General features: G+C 38.5%; 1 protein-coding gene across 1 annotated transcript; it reads right to left on the bottom strand.

Moving 5' to 3' along the window:
- Nucleotides 1-2,240: 2,240 nt before the first annotated feature.
- Nucleotides 2,241-10,778, bottom strand: RAD51AP1 (RAD51 associated protein 1; the record flags this gene model as incomplete). The annotated part of the gene is given in 8 exon segments (XM_010083886.1): nucleotides 2,241-2,368; nucleotides 3,853-4,003; nucleotides 4,864-5,015; nucleotides 6,141-6,293; nucleotides 8,148-8,222; nucleotides 8,545-8,654; nucleotides 9,236-9,377; nucleotides 10,673-10,778. Coding segments are annotated over 8 exon segments (1,017 nt in total), but the record flags the coding sequence as incomplete, so codon positions are not given.
- Nucleotides 10,779-11,137: the final 359 nt, after the last annotated feature.

Raw genomic sequence — 11,137 nt, 5'->3', positions numbered from 1 at the left:
GCAGTTCTGAGCTCCACAATTTAAGAAGGATGTGAAGGTACTTGACTGTGTCCAGAGGAGGGCAACAAAGCTGGTGAAAGGGCTGGAAGGCATGCCCTGTGAGGAGTGGCCAAGGACTCTGAGTTTGTCTAGTTCAGAGAAAATGAGGCTGAGGGGCACCCTCATTGCTCTCTACAGCTTCCTGAGTGGGGGAGGTGGAGAGGGAGGCGCTGATCTCTTCTCCCTGGGATCCAGTGGTAGGATGTGTGGGAATGGCTAAAAGCTTCGTCAAGGAAGGTTCAGACTTGATGTTAAGAAACATTTCTTTACCGAGAAGGTGATCAGACACTGGAACAGCCTTCCTAGAGAGGTGGTCAATGCCCAAAGCCTGCCAGCCTTAATAATTTGCTTTAACTTTTGTTCAGCCCTGAGTTGGTCAGGCAGTTGGACTAGATTATTGTTGTAGGTCCCTTCCAACTGGAACTACTTTATTCTGTTCTATTCATTCTGATGCTGGAGGTTCCAAATGCCCATCTGCCACACGCCTGCTCAGCATCTTCTGAAATCCTGTGTTCAAACAAATCAGGAAGGCTGAGCCCTGCTCTTGCTTTATATACCTTTTGAATATTTTCCTTTAAATAATAATCTGCATCTATTATTAGGAATATCAAATCTAAACTCTAAACCTTAATGTATTAAAAGGTCTTAAGAGCTGCTGCGGTAAAGCATCGATATTAATTGCAAAGCTGTCATTCATGGATCTTAATGCAGCAAGACATGTCTTCTGTGAAATGCCCAGTCACCATTGTCTAAAACAGAGTTTCTGTGGCACAGAGTATGAAGGAGGTGCTGCAAGTCTCCCCAAACACACAGATTTATCTCACCAATCCACAGTACTTAATTTTAACTTCTGCTTTGTAGGTTTCTGCTGGTCTTGTCTGTCTAGTGACTTCCTCCTCCTTTTTTTGTGGCATTGTCAGTACTCTCAAAGAAGAGAGCAGGAAGTGAGATGCACTGATGACACTGAACAGCTAGAGGCACATAAATCTGAATATTCAAAGCAATTTTACTCTGCGGTGTCCCTAAATTTTAGCCATTTTCAACTGGTGTATTTTTCTGTTCCGAGAAACAGATTTTCATCCACAGATTTCTCCTCATTCCTTCCATAAGGCAATACGCATATTCTTTTTAATAAATATGCATTTATTAGTATCTTAATAATGGAAGTATTATACAGTTAAAAAGTAATTCGTCATACCAGAGTTTTACTTTAGGCAGCACCGTGCTTTTGGCTGTGTAATTACTCTGAATAAGGGTGTATATTCCTTTGTTAATGCAATTCATTCAGACATGACCAGATCCCTTAATACAGGGAGAAATGCATCTGCTGTGTCACCTGACATGGCCAGTATGCTTAGATAGGAAATTATTTGCACTGTGGATTGTTAAGTTTGAAAACTCAGTCTCATTACTCAGTAACTATCACTTCAACACTTTACAAAATCCACTAACTATGGATGGTATCGTGGTCTTCAATGAAAACCAATGAACCCAAAGCAAAATCCTCACCATCTGAGCCTGGCTAATGCTGCTGACTTAAATAAGAGTATGCACGTGCAAAAATATTTGCTGGACTGCAGCCAAAGAAGTAATTTTCAAAATGAATGAAGTAAATTAACATGATTAATTAGAATATATATTTTATTTTAGGTTTTTTACAAAATACAACATTCTAAAAACCATTTATATCTATAACATATAAAAATACATTAAAATACATGTATAAGAAATGCAAACATTAACAGATTTTGAGAAAGTGGTGACAAACTTTCCAAGAAGGGGGTGGAAAGTGATAATTTCACTCTTCCAAGAAATATTTTTTTAAACTGTGACTTTCACTTGTGTGAAGAACCCATTTGAGGTATCAAATTCTATAACTGACATAGTGCTGTCTAGACTATTTTAATGCCAAGAGTTTAGATATCTGAGAATTAAAATGATCACAAACCCACACCTCTGAGTATAATACATCAAAGAGCTGGTGACTCAGATGTCACCTCAATTATATAATATTATTATTCATTAGCACTTAAGGATGTCAAGCATTTTGCAGGATAAAAACTCATTATAGCATTAGGTACATACATAAATAAGAGTCCTCCAGAATGGATGATGCCATGAAGCCTTGCTGCCCACCCTCTACTGATAAGCAAAACACTTTCCAATGTCTTTTCCTTCATTGGCACCTTGTCGCTGACCACTTAACTGCTGGTAGCACTGGGATGCAGTGGTTTGACTCTTGCTAGTCTGGAGAGGCCAAGTCTAAGACACTGAGTAGGTGACTTAACTGAAGCATATTTTGTAGAGTTATTACTGCTTCCTGATGCAGCTGAAAATAATTTTAAAACAAGAAGAAGGTGTAAGAAGAGGAGAAAAAATAAAGCATATAACTTATCTTTTTAAAAGTTTAACAGCAGAACAAAAAGTATTCTAAAGATATTGCAAAAAGGTCTGAACAATACACCACAGAAGCATGTGAAAATGAGCATACTCACTGGGAATCAATCTATTTGGGAGCCAACACAGCAGGTATGGTGCACAGTTTTAAGTAACCACCAACACACTGGAGCAGCACTAGACAAGCACATAAAAACTGTTCCCAGTGTACTGTGCATTTTCAGGGGCTCCACAGAGAACTGCACAATTGAACACAACTCCAAGTGAGAAAAGAAGGCTTGAGAGAAAGGAGCCAAACAGAAAGAAACATGTACAGAAGAGTAAATATGAAGGAAAATTGAAGCAAGAAGCAGGAGTCAGCAGCAGCAGCATGCTCAAACATTTTAAGAAAATAAAGCTTCTAAGCATTTGCATCACTAAAGCAGTTAAAATACTCCAACATTTGTCTAGTACTATTTGTTTCGAATAGACAATAATGCAGCACGTACCAGAAATAAAGAAAGTTCTTAACAAGAGAGAAATGGCCACAAGACAATCTCTTGATTAAGATTTGATCCACAATTTGAAAAATATGTTATTAACCTCCCCACATAAAGGCATTAAGGATAATACTGTAAGAGGAAAAGAAGCACAGAGACAGCTTTTTTTTTTTTTTTTTTTTTTAATCTAAGGTCAAAAGAACACCTTTCATTATAAGAGGGCAGTAATTTTTCAGAGCATTAAGGTTGGAAAAGACCTCAAGGATCATCAAGTCCAACCCAGCACCACCTAACTCACTAAACCCTGTCCCTAAGCACCACATCTACACATTTCTTGAACACCTCCAGGGATGGTGACTCCACCACTTCCCTGGGCAGCCTGTTCCAATGCCTGATCACTCTTTCAGTGAAGAATTTTTCCTAATATCCAGCCCAAACCTCCCCTGGTGCAACGTGAGGCCATTTCCTCTTGTCCTATCACTTGTTACTTTAGAGAAGAGGCCAGCACCCACCTCACTACACCCTCCTTTCAGGTAGTTGTAGAGAGTGATGAGGTCTCCTCTCAGCCTCCTCTTCTCCAGACTAAACAACCCCAGCTCCCTCAGCCGCTCCTCATAAGACCTGTGCTCTAGACCCTTCACCAGCTTTGTTGCCCTTCTCTGGACCTGCTCCAGCACCTCAATGTCCTTCTTGTGGTGGTGAGGAGCCCAAAACTGAACACAGGATTCAAGGTGTGGCCTCACCAGTGCCGAGTACAGGGGCGCAATCACTTCCCCAGTCCTGCTGGCCACACCATTTCTGATGCGGGCCAGGATGCTGTTGGCCTTCTTGGCCACCTGGGCCAAATACTGTTTATTTGTTTGTTTGCTTTTCGAAGAGACTGCCAAGAATTTCAGTCAACTAATGTATCTGTTTACAGTTACAATCTCAAAGGTACCTGGTGGTATCCATTTAGGCTTCCTGTCTGTTACAGGGCTTGATGTATGTAAAGGCCTCCCAACTGGTTCTGAAGAACTGGACATCATCTTTTGTGTTGGCTCAGATTTTTGTTCCATTATCCGTGGAGGAGAAACTACAGGTGATATTTAGTTTGAAAATAAAAATGACCTTAGAAAGATACTCTTTAGCAAAGAAATCATCACACTGTGTAAGGTGATAGATCACTGCACAGCATGAGCTCTCTGCATCGAGAGAAATAATGAGTATGTTACTAACCTGTCACATCTTTAACAGTATATATTTATACAGTTGGTTCTGTTATACTCTGGAATTTCAATCCTGGTTTGAAAATAAGCAATGTAACAATTTCTTCCTGAAGACCTGCCAGATATCAAATTTCCAAGAGGAAAGATTCCTCTGCACAAAGTTTTAGTTATGGCAAGGAACAGTTTGCTAATTTTAAACTATATTACATGTTGTAAACTCAGGCCTGAAAATAAAATACATTACCAAGCCAGGCACAAGATTTAACACCATGGTAAGAATTTTCCTAAGCTGCTTAAATTGTGTTAGCAACACAGTGAACAATCGGCTCTGAAGGGCATGCATATTCTATGTTTTCTACCAAGTGGTTAGTAGAATTAGCATTGTTTAGCTATCCTTGAATTAAAAAGTCATAAATGCAACTGCAAGAGGATGCTCTGAGATAATTAAAAAAAAATCCTTAGATCGCTCATTGTTATTTAACCTTTTCTTAAAAGCTAGATATAGTTATTTAAAAATAAATGAACTTTTGTGTGCTTTTATTGTAAGGAGTGTTAGTTTACTATGAAGTGTTTTCTCTTTCAGGATTTTTTTCTACTCTGCTCCCTTTATTCTGCATGTAGTCATTTTCATCATAACCCTGAAGTCAGTCTGTCAGACAAATTTATCTATTCCTTCAGTGAAAACAAAAAGAACTTTTATTACAAAGAAGTCTATTTCAAATTCATGGTACAAACTTACCCATAGCATTAATCTTGGATTTTGGAGTTTTCTTCTCTCTTGCAGCTGGCATCTTTTGTTTGATTTTCTTTTTATTTCCTTTGGCTTTCTTCTTTTCCATAGCAAAGTCTTCATTACCACCTTCGCTATAATCTGAATCGTCTTCTGACTCCTCACCTACAGCAAGGAAAAGGGATGTAATCTCTTTACAGGAAATACAATTTACTATTACTCTAGGGCCTTTTAATCACACTCTAGACATAAAGAGCCAGGATATCTTAGGGATATAGCAAAAAAAATTTCATGTATTTATATGCTGAACAGAGAAAGAAATAGCCTCCATAAAACATTCTGTATATACAGAATTCTTGCTCTGTACTTTAATAATGGAACGCCCTGGAATAAACTGCATACAATAATGATTTTAACAGCAGAATTGCCAATATTCCATGTGTGCAAGATAAAAAAGTTAAAATTATTTGGCAGGGCTTCTGATTTTTACATATTCTTAATCGTGACTATTTAAAGTGGGAAAACACTATGTCTAATTTCATCTGTAAGAAAGACTTTATAGATTTATTATTAAAAAAACCTATCCATTAGCAAATCTTAAAAAGAATTCTCTATCAACAGGAATATCTGGATTATTACCTGCTTTTTTATTTCACTAACAATTCTAGAAATATTTTTCGATTAACCTTGCAGTAAGTAATAAAAGAATGGATACAGACATGTTAACCACTGAGGAACGAGAGAGAGATGTCTGCCATACTCTGCAGGCATTCAATACTTAACTGCTACGAGAAGCAGAGTATAAGGCTAGGCTGACCTTCAATCGGACGCAGCATGGTTTCCTAAGAGCTGAGAACTGGAGGAAGGAAAGAAGGGAGGCTACTTATTTTTTTAAATAAGCTTAAACAGAGCCAATACTGAAAGCACTAACACCTGACACTACTCCAGAGTCACTGTTTTGACGCAAACCCCAGACAGCAACTGAAAAAATGAACACAGGCTCTTTAAAAGAGATGAAACTTTCCTGGTTTGTTCTGACATACTGCAGCAAATGCAGAGAAGAAGTATAATTTTGCTAGTTTTGGGAATGTGTATAAATAAGCTCCAATGTTAAATTTAGTGTCACAGTGCAATTGATATGCCACTAGTATTAAAAGATAATGCTTCAGTAAGGGGAGGGAGGGAAGACACACTAGAATTAGTATGCATTTCACTGAAAATATAAACTAAATGTAAGGCATTATATTCAAAGCACATCTGAGGAGAGGGTTTTTACAGAGAAGAACTTACTGGGTACAGATTCTGGCTCTGAGTCAGTAGCATGCTCTGCATCATCGCTGTCAACAGTCAGTAACTTCTTCTGATGTGCTGGAACTTTGGATGCTGCTGTCCTTTGCCTACCATCACCCCTAGGTACGTCATCATCTATAACCTGATCGAGACCTGGAAAACAGAAGGTGGTCTAATTAACTCAAACTCACAGTAAATCTATTCTCCTACTCAAAAAGAAGCAGGTATTTGAGTTCCCAGAATTAATTTATGTGATTGTGGTTAATGGCTCGATGTCCAAGTGCAGACAAGTGTCAAGTGGCATTCCACAGGGGTCAGTATTGGGACCAGTGTTGTTTAACATCTTTGTTGGCAACATGGACAGTGGGATTGAATTACAGAATCATAGAATCATTAAGGAGTGCACCATCAGCAAGTCTACTGACAACACCAAGCTGTGCGGTGCAGTCGACACGCTGGAGGGAAGGGATGCCATCCAGAGGGACCTCAACAGGCTTGAGAGATGGGACCGTGCAAACCTCATGAAGTTCAACAAGGTCCTGCACATGGGTCAAGGCAATCCCAAGCACAAATACAGGCTGGATGGAGAATGGATTGAGAACAGCCCTGAGGAGGACTTGGGGGTGCTGGATGATGAGAAGCTCAACATGAGCCAGCAATGTGTGCTTGCAGCCCAGAAAGCCAACCGTATCCTGGGCTGCATCAAAAGAATTGTGACCAGCATGTCAAAGAAGGTGATTTTCCCCCTCTGCTCCGCCCTCCTGAGACCACACCTGCAGTACTGTATCCAGCTCCAGAGTCCTCAGCGCAGGAAGGACATGGATGTGTTGGAGCAAGTCCAGAGGAGGGCCATGAAGATGGTCAGAGGGCTGGAGCACCTCCCATATGAGGACAGGCTGAGAGAGTTGGGGTTGTTTAGCATAGAGAAGAGAAGGCTCTAGGGAGACTTTATAGCAGCCTTCCAGTAACTAAAGGGGGCCTACAGGAAAGCTGGGGAGGGACTCTTTATCAGGGAGTGTAGCGATAGGATGAGGGGGAACAGTTTCAAGCTGAAAGAGGGTCAATTTAAGATTAGATATTAAGGAATCAATTTTTCACTGTGAGGGTGGTGAGGCACTGGAACAGGCTGCCCAGAGAAACTGTGGATGCCCCATCCCTGGAGGGGTTCAAGGCCAGGCTGGATGAGGCTTTGAACAACCTGGGCTAGTGGAAGGTGTTCCTGCCCACAGTAGGGGGGCTGGAACTAGATGATCTTTAAGGTCCCTTCCAACCTAAACCATTCTCTGATTCTATGATTCTATGAGTCTAATATTCTCTGATGCCCTGTCCCTGGAATTGTTCAAAGTTAAGTCAGATGGAGTTTTGAGCAACCTGATCTTGCGGAAGGTGTCCCTGCCCATGGCAGGGGGGTTGGAACTAGATGATCTCTAAGGTCCCTTCCAACACAAACCATTCGATGATTTTGAAGTATACTATACAGAAACATACCATCAGCACTTGTTTTCACATGATTCTCATTTTACTCTTTTAACTGAAAAAACTGTATCTTCTCTAATACAGAACTTTCACAAACTTTTGTGAAAGTTATATTTATCTCTAATCAAGTTAACAAAAGGAGAGAAGACCAAAACTAAATCTGGAAAAACTAAAAAGTTTCCAATGGCACAGTAAATGTTTTAGTCATGTTTATCTCATGTTTAGGCATTACCAACCCATTAAGGAGTTGAGAGTAAGAACAAACTCAGCATGCAAAATCATATTGCTTTTTCTAACTAACTTTCAGTGATCTGTCAGAATCTCATTCAGCAATCCACAGGTTTTCCCATTTTAAGACTGGGAATAAACTTTTAATGAAAAAATTAATGCATCCTTCAGTCTTTATTTAGGATAGAGACTCTTATTCATGTAAGTGAAAACCAGAAATCAATGGAAACTAAGAAGAGACAAGCTATTTAAATGTATCTTGACATGCTATTTCTGAAAAGACAGAGTATGAGAACAACTTACCTAAAAGTTCACTGTCTACACTGCAGTTCGAAAAAAGGGGCCTCCTGTGTACATTTTCTGATTCAATATTTTTACCTGTTTTAGGATCCAGAAAAAAACCAAAATATAAAATACGAGTATACAAAAAAAAATTATAAAAAGTTACTATGAAATTAAAATAACTAACATTTTTATCTGTTTCTAATCAAACTATATGTTTTGAAGATCTTACTGAAGAGTCACTTTTTCTCATAGGAAAAAACAACGTAAGAAGACAGGCAGTACCTAGAAATTCTTATTTCCTTATCATGACGTCTTGAAATAAAACATGACTTTCAACCTATTTCACTGTAAAATAAATTAAGTCATTTTTGAATTCACTACATATAAATAGTGTTGCATTTAACTGTAAAATAACCTTGTTCTTCTGAATTTTGCACCTCAAGGATATTTGCAGATTTTTTTTTGATGAATAAGTCTAAGGCGACTTCCAAATCTCTTTGACAAAGTTTGTCATCCAAGGATATCCTAGAAAAAAACCCAAACATGCTAAATAATAAAACAATGACACGAGTGTTACAGATCTACTTCTGCCTCACTGAACTTCTTTACATAGAAATATTTTACCACACTGACATGTAATATTTATACACAATTCTACCACCAAAATAATCAGATTTCTTTTCTCATTGACATTGACTTCATATTGTCTATCAAGTTTTTTTTAAGGAATGAAGCTCATCTTGATGTTTCTCAGGTTTATGAGTCCTTAAGTGACTCAGAATTGTTACCGTTATCTTGCACTGTAGAGATATCAAGACAAGATCAGACACGCAAACCTGTTCCTGCACCTACACAGGATGCTTGCGGGAATTTTTTTATAGCTGTAACAAAACAGACATAGCTCACTACTGAACAAGTTTTCCCAACTCTATGCATAATCTTCCCCTGATTTGCAACTATAGCAATAAGCTTTATCACACTAATATGTTAGTTGTTTATTCTCAGCAGCTTAAAACTCCAGAAAAAAAAAAAACCACACCAGAACACAAATACTATTACTGAAATCCAGCTTTACACAGAGTTGACCACATGTTAACGTTCCTTACCTTTTACTAGGTGTCTGCTTTTGTGACGGAGTCAATTCTTCCTGTGGCTTTTTTTGCTTCTCTTTTTTCTCCTTCTTTGGTTCCTTAAGCTGTGTTCTGGATTTTTTGCTTGAAGGTGCACCTATACACGCAAAGTCTTCATCTATTTGTGAAACAGCAACAAGCTCTAGTGAGTTTACCTATATTCTTCCATACAGCCAAAAGGTCATTCAACTTCATTTCATCACACACAGAAAATATAAGAAAAATAACCTTTTGGAAACTAACTCTATTTTTGAAGAACACAGTAACTAGAACTATACTATTCTTAAATACATTTTAAATTAAAATTTAACAAGACCTCTTTTGCATATACTTTTATCGAAGAGGTAATTATTTCAATTATTACCAATATGGCAATAAAGCTTCAGCATCCAATGTGTTACCAGATTTTCAATAACTAGAAGTACACTTTTTAATATGCTGAAAAGCAATCAATTATAACAGTGTAATCACCATTAGAGTTCTCGGTGTTTTAGGAATTGTTCCCTTTAATGACTCCCATTTTTCAAAAAATGTCAGCTGCTCCCTTTTTTCCACCATTTTCATATTGCCTCTTATCAAATACAATGCATTTCTCCAATTTTCAAAGAAAATTTAAAGGCATGAAAACTGCCTTTCTTCCACCTGAAGACACTGCAGATCACAGTGCAAAATAAGGAAAAAATAATCTTCAGTATTCTCAGTATTCAGATGGAGAACCTTAGATAAGATCACTAACGTTTCTGAGAATTTACACTTGTCTTTAATACTGAAAGTGGTCACTTATACACTAAGAAAAGTCATGCACCACATTTAAACTCCTGAAACTAAGAATATACATTAATCCACACGATTCACATAAGACTGATATTATTGACTTTTGCTCTTCCCTTCCCACCAATTCAAACTGTTCCCCAGATCCTGCAAACAACATGGAAAAAACCAAACAAACAAAACATGAAAGCAAACAAATTCTGTAAGAAAAATGTGGAACACCCGTTAGGGCTATAGCCTGCCATTTATTTTTCTTATCAATGAAACTCAAAATTTAACTGCTATGTCCTTACCCAAAACCCATCAAGATACAGACTGTAGGAGAAGTACAGATGATTCACACCTCCTTTATATTATCATTTGCAAGCCTATGAACTGATAATCAGGAGGACGTGGAGCAATCAATTCCCACTGAAAACTGAGGCAAAGGGAGAAACAGATTTTCCTGCAACAAGACATAATTCACCAGTTTCCTGACATACTGTTATACTCTGGTTTACAGCCATCATATTCGTGTTGAACTAGGATTTTTACCAGCGTGCCCAGATTGCTTTCCATTGAAAACACATCAGTGATGATGCCATTAGTGGTGGTGACATTAGTGTTTGGAATTTTTCTTCTGCACAAGAACGTGCCACTTACCATCATCTTCCAAATCCATAAATTGAGAATAATCAACAATTTTCTTGTTTCTGTGGCAAAAAAACACACACACTATTAATCCTTTCAGATCGAGCACCTTGACTTGCTAACCCTTGATCTTTGAGTAAATCACGTTTTTAAGAAAAAAGCAACCCACGTTCAAATACACGTATAACCAGTGCTACTGTATACCATGAGGCTATTCGGAATAGCTTCTAGATTTTTAAAAAAACCTTAAAATAACAGTGCTCTTTGCTGTCCTCATCGTGGGAGCGCTGTATTCTCCTCATTTATAACCCACCTCAGAGCTGCTACGGTGCACCGGAAATTATTTCTCTCCTGGGTCACTTTTCGGGACCTGAAATGTGTTTTCCATGCACCTCCCAGGCTGTTTCCTACGCCACACCGCCGTCGGTGCAGGTGTTATCCTACCGGGAAGCGGCGGGGAGGGGTGCGCACAGGCAG

This window comes from Pterocles gutturalis, unplaced genomic scaffold, assembly GCF_000699245.1.
Source record: "Pterocles gutturalis isolate BGI_N339 unplaced genomic scaffold, ASM69924v1 scaffold14360, whole genome shotgun sequence".
NCBI lineage: Eukaryota > Metazoa > Chordata > Aves > Pterocliformes > Pteroclidae > Pterocles > Pterocles gutturalis.
The sequence above is the reverse complement of the archived record's forward strand: the minus strand, read 5'-3'. Positions and strand labels throughout refer to the sequence as shown.